This window comes from Rhea americana, unplaced genomic scaffold, assembly GCF_003343005.1.
Source record: "Rhea americana isolate MKP2758 unplaced genomic scaffold, rheAme1 scaffold_72, whole genome shotgun sequence".
In the NCBI taxonomy this organism is placed as follows: Eukaryota; Metazoa; Chordata; class Aves; order Rheiformes; family Rheidae; genus Rhea; species Rhea americana.
In genome coordinates this window covers 4,051,452-4,071,043 of record NW_028186890.1, presented here as the reverse complement: position 1 = coordinate 4,071,043, position 19,592 = coordinate 4,051,452, and the positions used below count along the sequence as shown (strand labels likewise).

Below are 19,592 nucleotides of genomic sequence, written 5' to 3'. Positions count from 1 at the left end.
CTGAACATGGCCATAAGGTATTGCTTGCAAAAAAAAAAAAAGACTTTCAGCTCTCTGCAGTTTAACTTGGCCTTGGCAAAATTCTTTCCAAAGGCAGAAATTATAGGTAAAAAACAATGTAATGATGGACAATAGCAATGGGAATGGCTGGTGAGAAATGTCATTAAACTGGCCCCATTTTAGCTTATTATTTCTTTAAAGAAAAAGAAACAATTGTATTATTTAATATCAAAACAAGCAGCAAGCATGAAGCTGAGTCTGAAGTACATTATAGGCCAATTTTTTTTTAGAACAGGATATGTTAAAAATAAGTAGCTATTATAATAGATGCAGTCACTGAATGTGCCACAGCTGCAGTTAAATTATATATTGGTACCAGTTACGTATGTCAGTGCCTACATAAAAATTCTGCAGTTTGGGCCTATTGTGGATGAGTGAGGAATGGTTTGTGATAGAGAGGTGGACATGTTGCTGTTTATAATTACAGAAGAGCATTTGGAAGAAAAGGCTAAATGAGTGGTCATAAGTAAGGTGTGATATATTCAAAAAAGTGAGGAAAAATCCATGGCAAAACCTGAGCTGCAGGAAAATGAAAATACATGAATTTCTAAACATTTTTGTATAGAGAGTTCACTTTCTCCTGATCCACAGGCAGCAACTGTGTTCCAAAATAGAAAGACTCCCAGTAGAACTGGATATTTTTTCCAGAGCCTTACAAGGAATGTTTGACTTCTTGCTCATTAGTTTCACTCTGGCCCAGATATGTAGTGACTGAAAACTATAGTCATCTTCTGGCTACTAGGTACTGCTTGTGAAGTGACCCAGGAAATGGTTGTACATGTCATAAGAAATACACTGAAAGATGGCATTCATTCTCCTCTCCCCCCCTCCCCTTTGGGCAGTCTGAGAAAGAGAGTAAGAATGAATGAGTCAGAGAAAGTCAATTACTCCATCACCTCAGGAGGAAACTGGCTCAGAGGGTAGTGTTGCCCTCCGAGCTTCTGCAGGTGGGTTCTGACACTGTGCTCATCAGCCCACCACCCGATGCTGGTGTAGTGAGCAGAATGACTAATACCTAGCATAGGCTGTTTGCACTCTCATCCTCTCTCCAGAGGAAGCAGCATGCATGCCAGAGTGTCTTGTTTGATAGGATTTTCTGCTTTCTTTTTAATAGAAATACTGTTCTGCGTTGATGTTAGAGAACACAGCTCCAAAAGGTGCAGACTCTGTGCTCTGGGGGGAAGATGGTGAAATGTGGGACGGTGCTTAGTTCTTGCAGGTATTTGTTCCCCAGTCTTGGAACACAGAAAGTTTTCTCTGATAAACATGCAAGCTGTATCCTGACTGTAGGCAGTGCTATCAGGCAGTGGTTTCATAACCAGGGCTCTCAGACCAGCGCTTACTGGCAATCACCGCCTTTCATTTAAGACAGAAACTAGTCTGAGCAAACTAGTAAACTAGCCCTCAGAAAGACTGCTAGAAAGCTGATCCAACATTTGGATGCACTTTCTGTGAGTTAGCTAGCAAGGCTCAGCCCCTTCTGCTGACGTCTTTCCTCTCTATCACACATCAGACTTTTCCCGGTGGAGCTGGAGAATAGGCTTCAATGAAAACTGCCTGTTTGCAGCTATAAGGAGATTGCAGGCACTACAATCACTATTTCCTCTGCCTCATCTGGAGCAGAAACTCCATCAGCAGGATGGAAAGGTAGTCTCATTGCCTAGCAAAGATGGGCTGATTTATCTCTCTCTCTAGATTGGTCCCTTTTATTTGCTGTACAGGAGAATTGTTACCAGACTTCCAAAGAGAATGAAGCCAGGCTAGAAGTCAGAGTGGATGTGCAAAAGCTGCTTTCCCAGAAAGGAGAAGGAATTACAGGATTTCAGTGCTTTTTGTTCCTGTGCAGCTCAGGACAATGGTTTTATCTGCCCCAGTTATTGCCCTGGGGGCTACCTTAGGGACTGCAACTAGCATCCTTGCCCTCTGCGGTCTCACCTGCTTCTGCAAATGCAAGCAACCTGGGAAAGGACTCTCAGAAAAAGACCATGATGAGGATATGGAAACTGCTAAACCCAGTGTGCTTCAGCCAGTCCAGCAAGTAAGACATAGTCTTTAATTTACTCTGTGATTTTTCTTTAAATACAGAGGTGGGAATGTATCTTCTTTGTTAGACTACCCAGTGTGTGATTTATGCTGCCTATTCTATCTGCTTACCAGGTTCAGGATGTAACAACATGTCAATGGGAGGAGGACTAAGGGTAAACACAGAGCAGGGAGCTGGGTGACCCACAGAATTATCAGAGCAAGAAACAGCTGTCACACTGCCAAAGAGAAAGCTGCTATCAGCAAAAATAAGGGAGGAGGATTGAAAATGCTGCTCAGTTGTCAAGCTAGATCACAAAGGAAATCATTTGCCGAGGAGAGAAGACTGGACTTTGCTAGGTAGCACACAGCATTGTAAAGAAGAGATGACAGAGTATCACTCCTGCTGGGGTCTCCTATACAAGCTGTTTCTCTAACTCTATCCCCAGTATCGTAATGCTTCAGGAGGGCAGTTCCCTGACAACAGCTGGTTTCTTCTGAGAACTCTCTGTTCTCCCTCTGCCCCTCTGAGTGAGGGGTTTAATTGTGGGTGAAGTTAAAACAAGGTATTGAAATAATAAAAGTACAAGTGGTTATCTGCAGTGTGATAACTGGATAATTCTTCACACTATGTATTGCTTTTTTACTTACTATAAAAACAATGTGAAGTGCTGATAATGTCAAGCATCCCTATGTCGTCTTTCTTACTTACTAGGATCCAACAAAAACCAATTTATTCCTGAGCCCTATGCAAGAGAGAGCAAGAGGAGTTATAGGATGCCTCTAATTTACTTATCGATGGGAACCTCTTCTGGGAAATGTTTGACCAATTTCTTTGACTGACTATCATCTTTAGCATGAACAATGGTCAGTCTCTGAAAGTATTACCTGTTGGCTGTAGTTATTGATGTTTGTATGCGACTAAGTYCTTCTCATCTGTACCCAAATGATACGCTATAGCAGCCAGTTCCTAGGCCAATGATCCATTGTATACCATTGTCTTTGTTTGCTTTTTAATTATCTGACGTGCCTATTATTTTTGTATTATTATAAAGTTTAGCAAGAGTTCCAGTAGGACTTCTTTGTAATGTTTATAATTAGATCCTCAGTTTCTCTCTGGCTGCCAGTCTCAAACTCACTGTAGAGAAGAGCCTTAGCAAATTCATGCTTCTGTTGCAGTATTTTTCTGAGGAAGATGACCAAATCTAATAATTGTATAATAACATTTGATGCACATACACAGAACTATGTTACAGTAGCTTCTTTGGGGGTGGGGGAGAAGAAGGTAGGGCTCCTCTATGACCAAACATCTCTGAGTTTAGGACTTCTCAAGAGAATACTGCTAATTCTGGATCCATTCATGGATTTGAATCCATGAATACCTCTTTGGATTTGAATACCTCTTCATACCAGTTTGTCTTTTCCCAGGATGAATTTCCCCTGCTGTCTTGTTTACTAGTTTTGTCATATCCATTCCAGGCTCCTTTTTTATCCTGGCCAGTTCATATAGGAGATTTTCCTAGCTCTGTGTATAAAGATGTGTGATAAGGCTGAGATTTTCTGAGTTTACCATTAAAATGAATGATAGATGTGTAACTTTGATGGTCACATCACTTTGCATAGCATTTTTTCTAGCTGTTAGTGTCTGGAACAACACTACCCACAGATCACTTCACCATCAGTCTCTTTCTACAAGAAACTTTGGTATGTTCTTGTTTTCTAGTTCGAAATCTTCTCAAATCTTTGCCTTAATTCCTTTCTTGGGTTGGACTTTTTTCTTTCATACAGCTTCTTGAGAAATATCTTGAGAAAGTGTTAAACCATCCTGGAGTTTCTCCTTCAGGGTGCCATCCTGCCTTCATGTCTGAGATAACCACTAAACTGCTATGAAGTCCAATTACGCACTCAGTACCCAGCATGTCGTAGGTTATGGTCCTCTCAAATTTTCTAGATTCATTCATGAAGTTTTGCAGTAATTTAATATTGTATTTGAACAATACGGGATCAAATTATTCACCTCACTCTCAGTGCATCACTCTTACCTGACAGAYTGTACTCTTCTAGCATTATAGGTTTCCTAATTAGAAGTAGTACTGTCTTTTTCTTAAAAAAAGAATCTAGACAAATTATAACTGCTGAATGAACATTCTGTCACAGAAAGTGCAAAATGTTCTTAGTTTGCATATTCCGTATGTTTACYAACTCTTTCCAATTAAAATAATTTTACTGCCAGGAACATGCTCTTTGCTGTCACTGATTCATAATCAGTCTACATTCCTTAAAGGAATGAATCTCAAATTGAGTTCTGAGCTTCTGAAGTTTTATCATCTGTATCTATGTTTATAAATTGTCCTGTCAGATTTTTTTTCAGCTGATGGAGAACTACATTTGTGCACTGTATGTCCTAGTCAGTGCTTGGCATACTTAATATTTGAAGCCTGTCAGGGCCACTGTTTCTGGTAAACAGAGATGACAAAAGAAAGATGAAACAAGACTACATTTTATCCACTTGAAATGTATCCCTTCATGGTGATGCTTATTTTTACTATAGATATAAGCTTCCCATGATCATACCCTGCATGCATGAGGGAGAAGAATTCAAACACAAAGATACATCTACAGAACAATTAAAACCTACTGTAAATTTGCAAATTCTCAGCATGAGTTGCAGAATAAGCATCCCTAAACACACCCAGCAATTGCAGCAACCTAGTGCATTGTTTGAGTGGTACTAGGAGGGGACCCAGAAGGATTGGTTGCAAGCTTCTAGCTAATTTTGGTTTCTTTGCTTTCACATATTTTATGCAGACCTATCTGAACTCTTCTGCTCATCTCTTTATTTAAAATACTGCTGCTGATTTGCAAAGGGAACTTCCATCGGGCTCTGCTGTACAACAAGATTAGCAGACAACACTTGGGAACAGAGCTGGCAGCAAAAATAATAAACAGAGGCAGATGCAGTTGGAAAAGGAGGTGGGCTCGTCCCACTGTGCTTACATATGTCTCTCATCTCTAATTCTGCAGAGCAGACAGAGTAGAGGAATATTTAGACCCAGTGGAGCTCTTAGTTGCTGTGTGCTGATGGATTTCCTGACTAAATGTCTGGCTTTTAGCAAGTAGTGGAAAAGACTGTAATAACAATATCTCACATTTATGTAATGTTTTTTATCCCAAAGGATACAAAAGTGCTTCATATGCTAGCAGCATATAGCACCACAGACATACCAGTCTGGTGTGAAGGTCAGCAGCCTTATTCAGTTGCTTCAGGAGAGGCAGAACAGCAGACACTGGCCACTGCAGCAAATACTTTGTGTGCCTTAGGAGAATTGTCTTGACCTTGTTTTTCATGCCACTGTCTAGTGGTTCCTCACATGTTTTGTTCGGTTGGTTTGTTTTAATTTAGAAGAATGAAAAGCTGAACCCTCTGTGATGTGGATGAGTAACTTCAAACTTTCTAAGGGACGTTAGGACTGATGATGCTCAAATCTCTGAAAGACGGATCTCRCTTTCTTCTTTTACAGAACAGCACCATAATGGCTTATACAATATCTAAGCTCAACTGAACGCAGGGTGGGGGTATCCATGTAGTGATGAGTTTCTTTCTCAAAGCTGACTCTTATTCCAAAGTCCTTAAAACTAAACAAGAGAAAATGCTGTGTTAGAGAGTGGACTTCCTAAACACCAGTGCACTGGTTGCCTTGAGATGATGAAGTCACTGACCTAATTAGACCTTTACCACTGCCAAGTGCTTATCACAGTAGTGCTCTGATTTCCACAGGTGACTACTGAGCCAAAGTCCGAGACTGCTTGCTCTCTTCAGTTCTGTTTCTTGAGGAATAGGCGTGTTCCCTGAGGACACATGATCTGGGACTACAGGGTCCCAACACAGAAAAGTGCCTCAGGGCATTGTCTGCATTCATTATTAACAGGAAGCAGTGAGACYAATGAGAACATTAAATACAATTAAGAATATTTTCTGGCTTACTCTCACTTTAAACTTAACATAAAATAAACTGGCAGGGAGAGGGGAGAGAATCCCATTACACAGTAATAACCACAGTGGCAGTTTAACTTCTGCTTTTTGTTTKTCATACCTTGGAAGTATTAATAAAACATGATGAGAGGATTGGAGTCATTTACTAATCAGCTTTTGTTCTTTCCCATTGATGAATCCAAATATATATGAATTAGGAACAATTTCAGTTGTGAGTAGCCAGGATTCCTTTTTTGGGGACATAAACAAAAGGAGACTGTTATATTCCACTAAAAGATTTTTCATGAGCTCTGTTTTGGGAGAACAGTAATGCCTTTGTACCAACCTTTGCCCAAGCTTCCTGGGCTTTACACCATCTTTCAAGTTTTTTTCTTTTTTCTTTTTTTTTTTTCTTTTCTTTTTTTCTTTTCTTTTTCTTTTCTTTTTTTTTGATTTAGTGTCAGTGAACCAGCAGGGAATTGAAATGCTAAGAACAACACAGACACAAATCAAAATGTCAATCTCTATTTAATAAGGGGGAAATGTTGCTTTTCTACTGAGGAGAGCAAGCACTTCTTTAMGTTCATCTGCCTGTTTTTGTGTTCAACAGAAGGAATGTGTCTGAGGTGAGGTGAAGCTCTGGTCCACAGAGCCAAGAAAGAGTGCAAGAGGCTGAGAGGACTATCAGCTATTCTTGATATACCTTTGTAGGGCTGGTATGTTCAACTAGTTCTGCTTTGCCTTATTACATTGTAGTTGTACTTGCCCCAGGTGACTGAATGATCGGTGATTTTACCTCTCTAATGCTTACTACATTCTCATGTAAAATGTTCTATAATTTTGTGGGTGATATTAATCTCTTCATCTTGGGTTTGACTTCAAACAGCGTGGTAAAGAATACCATACCTCAGTCATAGCAAACTGAACTCCTTTCTCTGTAAGAGAGAACACAGACTTATAAAAGAAAGATTAACTGCTACAGAAAAAGAGGAATAATCAAACAATAAAAATGTATCTTTTTCTTGTTGAACCAAACATTTGTAGAGGAGTGAATGTGAAAAGACATGCACCAAGAAGAAAGGTAACAGATCTGGCAAAAAAAATCTCCTGACATGCAGACAGTGGTTTCTCTAAACCAAGAAACAACATTAAGAGTGACCAGATGCACCATCTTTTCCCTCTTAGTCTCAGCAAAGTTAACCTTGGGAGAATCAGAAGAATTAGTCTAATTAGTGCAGAGTAATAAACAAAACTTTAATTTTCAGTTCAGTGTTAAGAAGACTGCAGAACCAGTCCAGCCTCGAGCACTCCTGAAGTTTCCCAACATTTATGGCCCCAAACCGGTAGTAACTTCACCTGAAATTGTTAACTACACACAGTACTCCTTGAAGACAACAGAAGAACCAGATACTCGAAAACATACTGGTTTGGATGAGAACAGGATGAAGATACAAGTCAACGAAGAGCTGTTTGTTCTTCCTCAAAACGGTAGGAGTGTTTGACCTTCAAACTAACAATTGCTTTTCTGGGTGTAGATCTGTAATGCTTGTGTGCATAATGCACTCCTGGTTAGAGAAATAAGTGTGAAAATAAATATATGCTGCACTTTTTTATTATAGTCATTGTAAGTGAATTCTTTTTTAAATGCATGTGTTCAATAGAAAGTAGTCATGGAGCCCGTCAAGAGATTCAGTTAACAACGCCACAATTATAGCTGGTTGGAAATTTTTTTACCCACTTCTTGTGTTGAAGAATGCTGACTTATTGGAAGCAAACATTTTGTAGAAAAGCATATATCTAGGGTAAAGTTTTGCTGGGAGCGGTTGCCACAGTATGGTGGAATATCTGGCCACAACTAGGCAGAAGTGCTTCCTTGGACAAATGCTGGCTGTCCAGCCATTGTCCTTGTCAGTACTATCAGCAGCCTGTGTTCACCATGCTTCTACTTTACTTTCTCTGCTTTTTTTTTTTCCACTAGTTCTGTGACATGGTCTTGGCTTGTCATAATGTGCAGTGAAAACAAAGGTTGAGACCTCAGACATTTTTGCCATACAGAATTCTTGTTTTCCAGCCAGCTCAAATAGTAACATGCCAACACCTGGAACATAAGATTCCTGAAGCCTTAGAGAAAATGTAATRTTAATTATATACATCTGGCAGCATGTTTGGGTTGCTCCCATACTGATTTTTACCTTCACAGTTACCTTTTTAATAGCATAATGGAGTTCTGTTGTTACCACATTAATAAAACCTTCCTGAATGTTTGCCAGAGAAACAAAGATTTTTTTAAAAAAGGTAGCTCCTCTTAGGTTTTTTTAAAATCATTTGAGATTATATTTTTGTCTTTCTGGGAGGAGAATCACCACCTGCCTCCTTTTCACCCTGAGACTTATGAGTATGAGAAAGAAAGGAGTACTGTGCAAGTGGCTGTATTAGAGAAAAAGACCATGTGAACCACATCCTCAGGTGTCAGAAGGTTATAGGTAGGGAGGCTGAAAAAGGTGGTTGCATGTAGACTAAAACTTTATATAAATGAGTTGGTGTGATAGCTTCTCTACGCTCTTAGTAGCACAAGGAACTTTGTTTTCTGCTGTGCCTAATTTCATAGCTCAAGAATTGCTGAAATAAAGCAAGAATTGTTGCCTTCTCCTTTTGGTGCCATATTGAACTGATTTGGATGGCAGCTGATATTTTTAGGAGGAAATGTGCTGGTCCTACTAATGTTTTCTGCCTGAATCAGAACTGACCTGGCAGATAACACCTTTGATGACAAAAAGCAGTGACTTCTCTTTTAATCTTGCCTCTTGCTTTGTTTCATTATACTCACTTTCAAAATCGCACATGGAAGAATTGCCTCAGAGCTTCCCAAACTTGCCATCTTCAACCTGGTCAAGTGCTGTGRAAGCAGATGTAATTTTGTCTTTATTGCATGGCAAAGATTGTGTTGTTAAAATAATTTTAAAAAAAGGCTAAAGAGATCTGAATTAATGCAGAGGTGTATGACAACTCCGAAGCAGAGTCAAGTTCTTATTCCAAAAACCAGAAGATTTAATTCATCAGTGTGCATAGACAACAGTATAGTAACAAAAGCATACTTCAGACATCTTGACCTAGGCCTGAGATGAAAGAGCAAATGTGTCAGCCATCTTAGAGCACAAGGCTGCAGAGAAGGCAGRAAGCACCAAGGCTGTAGAAGGAGCTGAGAGTGAGAGAAGGTAGAAGGAAGAGAAAATAAGCAAGACACGGATGAATTAGAAGACTTGAGTTAAAACGGTGTGGATTTGAACTCCGTGAAAGGGGAGGACCTGCTTGCTAACAGGGTTACTTCAGTTCCAGGTGTGGTAAAGGATGTGTGTGTCACCGAGCACTTGAACCCTGAGAGGGCAGCCAGCTGTAACCAGGTCCCCGAACTGCGCTACTCCCTTGCATATGATCGACAAAAAGCTGAACTGCGTGTGGCCCTTCTTGAAGGTAAGAGGCAGAGATTTTGTACTGTTGATTCTCTATCTGGAAGGTACAAGACACCTGCTGACTTTCTAAAGTGTTCCCCTCTCACATTAAAATTAACAAGCTTCCCCAGAACCAGTGGATGTTTTGGTGGCAGTTAGKCTGGCAAAGTAGAAATACCTAGAAATGTCACTGGTTGAAGCAAATRTGCCGGATATGGCTTGGGGCAATGACTTGCACAGCTCAAAAGCAGAAGTCAGAAAACAGAATAGGCTCTTCCTATCCTAGACGTGGTAGAAATACAAAACAACCTCTTTTTACTGTTTTCTTTTTATTATTATTTTATTTTATTTTGGGAGGAGGAAGGGTTGCTATCTCCTTCCTCTCTCCTGCTTTCATTCTTCAAAGTAACATGTGATCCACCCATTTCCCTACTAGCTCTTGCTCAGGCCAGATCAGAAGCTGAAATGGAGATACCACATTTCTTTTTTAGACCACAGAGGAGGGAGCCTCTGGCTGTACCCGGCCGGGTGGCTGGGCTCTGTGGTACTCTCTGAAGCAGAAACTGACAACTCTTTACAGCTTCTGTGCTCAGGGCTGGGTCGTCATCGGTTCCTCTGGGAAAGTAAAATAAGCTGACTGAATAATTCATGAAGAGTGCAGATCTCTGTGGAAACCTAATCAAATCACACTGTCTGCAGTGAGGATTTAAAGGGTGCTAAACCGTACTGCCGTTGTGGGCCATCTGCCAGCAGCAGGCCCACATCATGGGCTTCCCTCCAGGATGGATGTGCATGTCTGTGAGCTGCCTGCCTGGCTCTTCTGTATGTGTGCTTCTCCCTGGGAGCTCCACCACCCAACGAGGCAGCATCTGGCTCTGCTCCCCCAAGGTGTCAGGAGACTCTTGTGAGTCTTGGGGCCTGACATCTCAGAAGAATTTCTCCTTGGAATGACTTTGGAAGGACTTCATTTTTCTCCACAAAGCTTTGCTGTTTCATGATCCTTCTGAGGAAGAAGTGCTCTTATAGCTGTACAAAAGGCAGTGTGATTCTTTTGACATAAGCAGGAGTGAAAAATTGCATTTTCATTGTAGACTTTCAGCCATAAAAGTGATATAAAATTAGGGCTAAATGCCTCTTGACACAAATCTTATGGGCTGTGGGTTGGCTTCTGAAGGAGCCATTTACGAGAGATTGGAAAAGCAGGATGTAATAAACTTTAGAGGTGTCTCAAACTGGCCTACAGGTGTGGGCATGTGGCAGACGGAGGTTTATCTTAGCTCCAGTGTCTGCGAGTAACGATCCTGCCTTTAAAACCTTTGTAAGAAGTTTCCTTTTGTACCAATGTAAACTAAAGATCCCCATTCCTTTGCCACACCGTGTGTCATCTCATTACTGTGCCATGTCTTTCAATTGAGTGTAACCTGCTGGAAAGCAGCTCTGCAGAGAAGGACCTGGCAGTTCTGGTGGATGACAGGTTGACCATGAGCCAGCAATGTGCCCTTGTGGCCAGGAAGGCCAATGGTCTCCTGGGGTGCATTAGGAAGACTGTTGCCAGCAGGTCAAGGGAGGTGATCCTGCCCCTCTACTCTGCCCTGGTGAGGCCTCATCTCAAGTAGTGCATCCAGTTCTGGGCTCCCCAGTACAAGAGAGATGTGGAGGTACTGGAGAGTTCAGCGTAGCGCTACAAAGATGATCAGAGGACTGGAGCATCTGCCCTATGAGGAACGGCTGTGAGAGCTGGGCCTCTCTAGCCTGGGGAAGAGAAGAAGACTGAGGTGGGATCTTATCAATGTGTATAAGTACCTGAAGGGAGGGTGACAAGGGGACGGGGACAAACTCTTTTCAGTTGTCCCATGCGACAGGACAAGAGGCAATGGGCAGAAATTGAAGCACAGGCAGTTTCGCCTGACCGTGAGGGGGAATTTCTTCCCTGTGAGAGCGATGGAGCACTGGACCAGGTTGCCCAGAGAGGCTGTGGAGTCTCCTTCTCTGGAGATATTCAAGGCCCGCCTGGACGCAACCCTGTCTAACATGCTGTAGGTGACCCTGCTGAGCGGGGAGGTTGGACTAGATGATCTSCAGAGGTCCCTTCCAACCTTACTGATTCTATGATTCTATGATTTCCCCTGAACTAATTGGATGCTCTCCCAAACACTAGCTATATCCTGCAGTGGAAATCCTTTTGCAGAAGGAAAAGGAGCTTGCACAGTGTGAGGTAAATGCCACAGCATGGGATTCACAGCTTAGTCTGCCCAGTACAAGCAGGAGTGTGTGTGGGGAATGTCTATACAGCTCTTTTATTTTATGACTATCATGAAATAAACATCTTAGCCATAGATTATTCATGGCTATCTTTTGTGAGAAACCCTTACAGTCTGCCTTTCTTTCCCAGCAATGCATGGAAAGATGAGTGGGGACCAAGACACTGGATGCCATTGCTACGTATTGGGCACACTGATGAGCAAATCTGGTATCGTTGAGGCCCAAACAGAGCTGAAGAAGAAGGTGCTTCACACCCTCTGGGAGGAAGTCTTGCTGTTCCCATTAGCTGAGGAGGAGGTGCCAGAGGGAACACTGACTCTCACCCTGAGAAACTGTGACAAGTTCTCCAGACACAGCATAGTAGGCGAACTCAAACTGAACCTTGCTAACATGGAGGACTCCTTTGGGGTGGCCCAGTGGGAAAGACTAAAGACGCCAGAGAAGGTAGGGACTCCGTCTGTGGTGGTAGTCTGGAAACCCTCATGACTAAATCCTGGTTTTGAGAGAGGATGAGCGCCTGCAGAGGTCGCTCAGGACTTTTCTGTGTCATGGTCTGTAACTAACCATTTCAGAAAGGAATCAAAGGCCATTAACCCAGCCCTTCAATCTACAGCTCCAAGCATTTAGGATGTGTCAAAACCTCCTCTGCTCCTCCCCAAACTATGTGATAATCTGGCGCTAATAGCTGTAATTCAAAGCCTCTGTCTAGAAAAAGTTACGTGAGTTTCTGTGGATTAATGATGTGGAGACTGTGATAACAAGAGCCAAACTGCTAGACTGACTATAGAGCCAGACAGATGGACTCTTTAGAGCTGGGTGTGGGGCATATCATGGCGCCCAGAGAGCCCTAAACTAGAAGAGAAATGCATTGGTGGGACTGTAATGTAGAACTAAAGACCATCACCCCTAACTGTGATGAATCCAAGCAATGCTGTTCATTCTGGGAGATATCAGAATATTATTCATTGCAGTGCTGTTTTTTAAATGTAAAAACCTTTTTCCCTGCTTATCCATAACATGTCAGACAGGGAAAATGGAGGAAAGGATACCAACAATACTCAAAGGAGGTACAGGAGAGGTTCATTTGCGTGAGTTTCTTCTGAGCAGATTTCCCCAGTAACCTTTCTCCTGCCATGAGCTAGGTTACTCTTCTAGTAGTAGCAATATGCTTAACAAAGCAACAGAGCATTGCTATTGCTGCAGCTGGTATATTGCTGCCTGGCACCACCAGGTGTGAAGGCCACTGAGCTGGCCTCAGTCACACAGTACAAATTTAGCATTTCTGATTTCAGATAATACTAATTTATCTGGTCACTGCTTGAATATTGATAGAGTTGGCTACTCTGAAAAACCCTTGGCAGAGAGATGGGTAGCAGTCTGGATCAGTTTTATAAACCTAAAACTCAAGGCTAAATTCTTGCCTACAGCTCTAAGCTGAACTGAGTTCATAGTCTGCTACTGCAAAAAGACATGTGCAAAAGAAATTATTCCAATATAAGCCATAATGATTTAAATTCCTAAATGAAGCTACACTGAACACTGCCTCCCCCTCCCCCAGTCACACACACCAAATCTGCTGTAGTAGCTGCTTTATAAGTGGCACCCAAGGAGCAGCTTGTTCCCAGTGATGGTCAGTTTCCGCTCAAGTACACCTGATAGAGTCCTCACACACTGGGTGCTCTGCCTTGGTCCAACTGTACACAGAAACAGGGCAGCTTTCATTTCTTCTTCAGACTGACAGTACAAGGTTAACACTGAAAGTACTGCTGAGCAGTGCCCTAGTTAGAGCTGAGGATGTGCAGTGAAGGCTGAATTTGCGTCATCCGGGACCTGAAAGAGCCAACCATTACACAGATAGCTTATATACAGATCCTGAATCATTCATCGAGAACTAAAGCATGAGGGAGCGAGGAAGAGCTGATCAGAAAAGAGGAGCTATTTTTGTCAGCATCCATCCAGGAACAAAGTTACTGGGCTTTGTTTAAAGTCTGGAGTTTCCTTGAAAAGACGTAAGTTGCAGATATTTCATTCTTACACTCCCAGTAATTCTCTTACACAAGGGAAAGCACTCAGAGGGGAGCTTACAGCTAACCAGGTAACTAATTAGGACTGAGGAATGCATGATGTGCTGTGAGCAATGCGAAGCAAAGATGCTGCAGACTGATATCCTTATCTTGTCTTCCTTCCCTCCCACTGCTTTGCTAATGACAGCGATGATAGTGGCTCCTCGCATAGCACCTTTCCTTTTGTGAGTTCACAGTGCTCTCTGCACACTTACTACACTGATGACCTCTGATGCTAATTACCCTCATTGCACAGAAGGGAAGACTGACTCTGGGGTGGTTGTGTAAATTTACCAGATTGTAACACAAGGTGCTGGTTATGGATTTACTAAATAAAAAAAAAAAGAACACTGAAGGAGAGAGAAGGAAAAGCACCTCTGGCTTAGTCTCTTTATGCAAAATTCCAGCAGAGACAAACCATTGTAAATCAAAGTTTCATGCTAGTCAAAGATTTGACCATAATTTTAAGGTCAAGAAAGCAGTAAGCACAATATATGATATGAGTGCACAATGTGTGAATGTGAGCGTGTTTACAGAACATGTGCGTGTAGGCAGAGGGGCTATAGTACTCTCCTTCCTCTCTGCCCCACCATCTTCCTCAATATAAGTATCTATTCCTAGAGCTACAGGAACCAAAGTCGAGTCAAGAGCTATAGAGTGGGAACTGTTGAGATACAGATATGAAAACATAAGCATCTTATTACTTGCCTAAGCAGTGTTTTTGTATTGAGTTAACCCTCCCCGTGTACAAACACACCTATTCTTTTGCAGTGGACATAGAGCCATTTGAATCGACCTCTGTTTTTTTTTTTTTTTTAGATGCCTTTGAATTTAGAATAGGATATATGTGAATGAAATGCATGCATGCCCTTTTTTGCTACCTGAGTGCATGAAAAAAGATGTACTTGGGTTGGTTTTGGATGGAGTTTTAGGCTTCCTTGCTACTGGCCTCCCACCTGATTTGTGCACATCAAATAAGTCATTCAAACCAGACAGCGATGACAGCCATGTTTTCTGGAGAGTCAATCAGCTCACAAGGAACATACAGGGGCCTGTCCTTGCATGCTGGCAAGTAACTGGGTGAAAATTTAATTTGAAATATTTATGACTCACGTAAAACTGAGAGTGCAGAGCACAGAAATGGCCTGGAGAAGTGCTGTCTGTCCTATAGCTCGTAGATCATGCTGAGAAGTCCAAAGGGAGTCTACTGAATTGGCACTGGCTTTCTGTGACTCTTCTGGTTCGTTAACCTCACACTAAAACAGATTTCTGTCACAAGCTGGTACTCACTGACAGAATAACTACTTCCCTTTTGCCCCTTGTCATACATTTTAGAACTCTATACACACAGGGATCCTCTTTCTCTCCTCCGCCACCAACTCCCTGCTGGGAAACAGCCCTGCTTTCAAAGGAAAGATCAATTGTTGGTGTGATTATTTCCCTCTTGTTTTGCCTTCAGGGATACTTGTCCAGAGCAAGTGAGAAAGAAGGCAAAAAAGGTCAGGAGGCTAAGAGGCTAATAACTACTGGGAAGAAGGGAATACAAGAAAAAAAAATGTGTGGCCTCTGAAGGCAAAGCTTGATTGTTCAGAGCATTTGCCCTAGAGAAAATCCAGCTTGGAGCAGCAGGGAGAACTGTCCACAGGCTTGAGAAAAGACAAGAATGAAAAGTAAAGTGAGCTTATGGAGCTTAGGTTCATTGATGTTTTTAATATCAAACAAGGCTGCCAGAGAAGGTTCAACACCAGCTTCAGTGTCTGGCTACATGACACTGCCAGAGTATCATCTACTCTTTCCAAGAGAGCCTGACATTCTCACTAGTCAACGGGGACCAGGGTCCAAGTCTAGTCAGAATCTGTGTCACAAAAATAGCAATTGAAATGAAGAACAAATGAAGAAAAGCAGTAATGAAAGTAGGAGATACAAATAATTACCTACAATAGCCCCAAATCCTCTTCTTCTGACTAAACATTCCTCTAAAAATGACTGCTAGGAAGCAATTACTTTCCAGCAGCAAAAGAAAGAGGTAACCCATATGATCAGGGTCTAATAAGTAAAGGAGCCTTCAGACACCTTTGCCTGGTTTGCTCTTATCCAGTTTAACTGCAAGAATTTTCTGTACTAAAGCAGAGAGATGACTTGGTAGATCTATGACGTTACACTCATCACCTTGCACTGTTCAATTTTCCTAATGTTATGGCCAAAACTGTATCAAAAGTTAACCCTTCCTCCCTGTGTCTCTGTTTCCAGGAGCCATCTACAGGCCATGGGGAGGTTCTGCTTTCTGTCAGCTATCTGCCAGCAGCCAACCGCCTGCTTGTGGTGATTATTAAGGCAAAAAATCTGCATTCCAAGCAGCTAAAAGATCTACTTGGAAATGGTGAGTGAAAGAGCAAGCAAATTGAGGTTGTTTTTGTTTTTATGTAAATTTGGAAAGACAGTGGGAAAGGTGGTGGATGGAGGAAAGGATGTTGGGCTTTGAGAGCCAAAAAGATCTGAATGATTTTTAACAAGTAAAAAGCAAACAAACAAACAAAAAAAAGCCCCAGACCCCAAGATCAGCATTTCTCATGTTCTCTCAGTCAGCCTGCTGTCATCAGTTCAGATTCTCTTGTATTTGTTTTGTTCCACATTCATTACTATGGTGTCTCTCTCCACTTCCTATACAGATGTTTCTGTCAAGGTGACACTGAGGCATCAATCCTTGAAGCTGAAGAAGAAGCAGACTAAACGTGCAAAACACAAGATCAACCCTGTCTGGAATGAGATGATCATGTTTGAGGTGCCTCATGAGCTGCTGCGTGCCTCTAGTGTGGAGTTAGAGATGCTGAGCCAGGATAGTGCTGGGCAGAGCCACATACTTGGCAAATGCAGCCTTGGCCTGCATGTTGTGGGCACAGAGAGGAACCACTGGGAAGAGATGCTGAGAAACCCCCGGAGACAGATAGCCATGTGGCACCAGCTCCACATGTAGGCACATCACGGTTACTGCCAACCAGATTTCTGCCAGGTCCCTGAGCCTGAGGAAATAAGCTGTATTTCACCTTCCATCTTCCCGTCCACAAAATGACCAGGCACAGCATTCTTTTTATGCCATGCTGCTTGGTTTCCTGTCAAAAGAATGCCTCGCGCTCGCCCAGAAAATGCTCTGGAAAATTCATTTAGGGGGCGATCCCCCGCCTCATCAAGTGGTTCTCTCAAACAAGAGATTTGACTGTGTGGATGATTTGCATTAATTTTATCAACCTGCACATTGTCATTTCTGTGTGGTTTCTAAAGAGTATAGMTCTGTTTCTGTGAAATGACTAAACTAACTCAAGGAGAGGGAGCAGAGGGATCCCTTCCTTGCGCAGAAAATATAACCGACCCCTTGACATCTGGTATTGCCACCCAAGTCCGTTGATGAAGGCTGGCTCCRTAATCACAAACATACTGCAGTCATTTTGCTAGTCACTGTTTTTCATAATACTTTAAAAGACCATGAGAAATTAATCACAAAATTAACTAACTGCTGACCCAAAGTAGCAGTATGAAAGAGAGAGTAAAACCCAGTGGAAGCAAAGACCAATGTATATTAGATGGATATGCAGAAAYAGAGAAGGAACTGAGAGAAAGAACAGTGGAAGAAGACAAAGTGAGACAAAGTCAACACCGTCGTTCTATGTAGCCTTGGAAGCAAACACTGCCAAACACTAAGTCAAATACCTTCCTACAATTTTGTTTCCTGGAGTGTTGGATACCTTGGATATAGAGTTGCTGAAATTCACTAAAAACAGGAAAATTTCAGGATCTTTTAGCAGAATACCCATGTCTTCTATCTTATTTTCTGMAATGTCACCTAGAAAGATCCTCAAAATAGACATACAGTTTTTGCTGACGCTACTTCCAAAGCTTGGACCAAATCCTTCTGCTTAGTGCCATCTTTCCTATCTGGGAATTTCTGAGCTGGACAAGTTTCAGATACTCATATTCCAGGAAGCATCTGAGACTAGACAAAAGAAGTGAGATCATTTCATACCTCAGCATTCAACTGATGGTTTTGGTTTGACGGTTAGTGATCATACACAATCCAGCCCTCATATTAAGACTACTAAGAACTGCTGTTTGTTTCATCACCTCCAAACAGAAGAAATTCACTGATCAGGCAGATTCTCCATGGCTTATTTTTTGTGTTCACTTTGAAGATTCGATGTGGTTTAAATGTTATTGTTCAATGTCCTATTGGTGCCTAAATGGGASTGAAAGCACTGGTGATGTTATGACCCTATGAGCATACTGCTTGTCCTGCCACTTGATATCAAGTAGCAGGCACAGCTTTAAGGGGCTTCCACGGGGACAAGGCATGTGAAAGTCTGCAAACAGGACCTTTTAGTTTTTAGCACTGAAGAACTCAGAGGATAGCAAAATTGTATTGCTTCCCACTTCCTTTTTGCAGAGTCATCTCAATCCTGTATTTAATTCCTGGGCTGCATTAGGAAGAAGGTTGCCAGCAGGTTGAGGGAAGTGATCATTCCCCACTCCTCAGCACTTGTGAGACCACGTTTGAAGCGCTAGGTCCAGTTCTGGGCTTTCCACTGCAAGAAAGATGTGGACATACTGGAGTGCATGCAGCGAAGGACCACAATGATGATTAAGAGATAGGAGCATCTGACGTATAGGGAGAGGCTGAGAGAGCTGGGACTGCTCAGTCTAGAGAAGAGATAGGTAAGGAGAGGTCTTATCAATGTGTATAAATATCTAAGGTAAGGGAGTAAAGAAGATGGAGCACTACTCTTCTTAGTGGTGCCAATGAACAGACAAGAGGCAACAGGCACAAACTGAAATACAGGAAATTCCTTTTAAACATAAGAAAAAGCCTCTTTTTTTTTTTTTTTTTTTTTTTTTTTTTTTTTTTGTTTTGTTTTTTTTTTTTTTTTTTTTTTTTTTTTTTTTTTTTTTTTTTTTTTTCTGCGAGAGTGGTCAGACACTGGAATGGGTTATCCAGAGAGGCTGTGGAGTCTCAATCCTTGGACATACTCAAAATCTAACCGGACATGTTCCTGAGCAACTTTGGTCTAGGTGACCCTGCTTTGAGCAGGGTGGTTGGACTAGATGATCTGCAGAGGTCCCTGCCAACTGTAGCTGTTCTGTGATTCTGTGAAAATAAAAGACCAAATAAGGCCAATGGAAAACTGAAAGTTATGGTATTTTCCTTCCTCTGCTATTCCTATTATAGGCACAATGTGATGTAACTGGGATTTGCAAGATAGTCTTGAAGAAAGTAATAAAAACAACTTTGACAAAAAAAAGTAAAATATGCCAGTGAGTCCTATACTCAATTTTTTAATCTCTGATATTGCTCCAGTGGCTAGTGGGCATTTAAACAGAGAGAAATTTGACTTCTTGTTTTGCTAAGTGTTTTTTTTTTTAATTAAATATTGCAGGATACTGCAAATAAACTGGACACAATAGAGTTACTTTTAGTTGACAGTGAATTCTTACGAGTTGCTATATTCGCTGTTTGTAGATGTTCCTATAGATTTGGAATCATTATGTCCATTTAAATGTCAAAATTCTTTGTAATGTTGGCCTACTCTTCGTATAGGATTCTGTGAGTACTGTGATTCTTCCTGCTTTTTAGGCTAATGATAAGAGTCATAACTTCATAGTGTGATGGTATTTGGCTGGCACTGGAAAGCCTGAAGGGCCAAATATTTGTCTTGCTGCCAAGAGATTTCTCTAATTCTGCCTCCTGCTTATTTTAATGAGCCTTTTATAACATCT

The 19,592-nt window shown here is 41.7% G+C and overlaps 1 protein-coding gene across 1 annotated transcript; it reads left to right on the top strand.

The window, feature by feature from the left end:
* The first annotated feature begins 1,594 nt into the window (after nucleotides 1-1,594).
* On the top strand, nucleotides 1,595-18,680 carry SYT13 (synaptotagmin 13). The gene is made up of 6 exons (XM_085321876.1): nucleotides 1,595-2,098; nucleotides 7,321-7,543; nucleotides 9,386-9,526; nucleotides 11,897-12,210; nucleotides 16,080-16,209; nucleotides 16,499-18,680. Exons 1-6 carry the CDS (start codon nucleotides 1,916-1,918, stop codon nucleotides 16,801-16,803), a joined length of 1,296 nt encoding a protein of 431 aa, XP_085178002.1. The 5' UTR covers nucleotides 1,595-1,915; the 3' UTR covers nucleotides 16,804-18,680.
* Nucleotides 18,681-19,592: the final 912 nt, after the last annotated feature.

Coding starts and splice junctions, on each gene's coding strand:
- SYT13 (XM_085321876.1), top strand. CDS start 1,916: ATGGTTTTATCTGCCCCAGTTATTGCCCTGGGGGCTACCTTAGGGACT. Junction 2,099..7,320: donor TGCTTCAGCCAGTCCAGCAA/GTAAGACATAGT, acceptor TTTAATTTTCAG/TTCAGTGTTAAGAAGACTGC. Junction 12,211..16,079: donor GACTAAAGACGCCAGAGAAG/GTAGGGACTCCG, acceptor CTCTGTTTCCAG/GAGCCATCTACAGGCCATGG.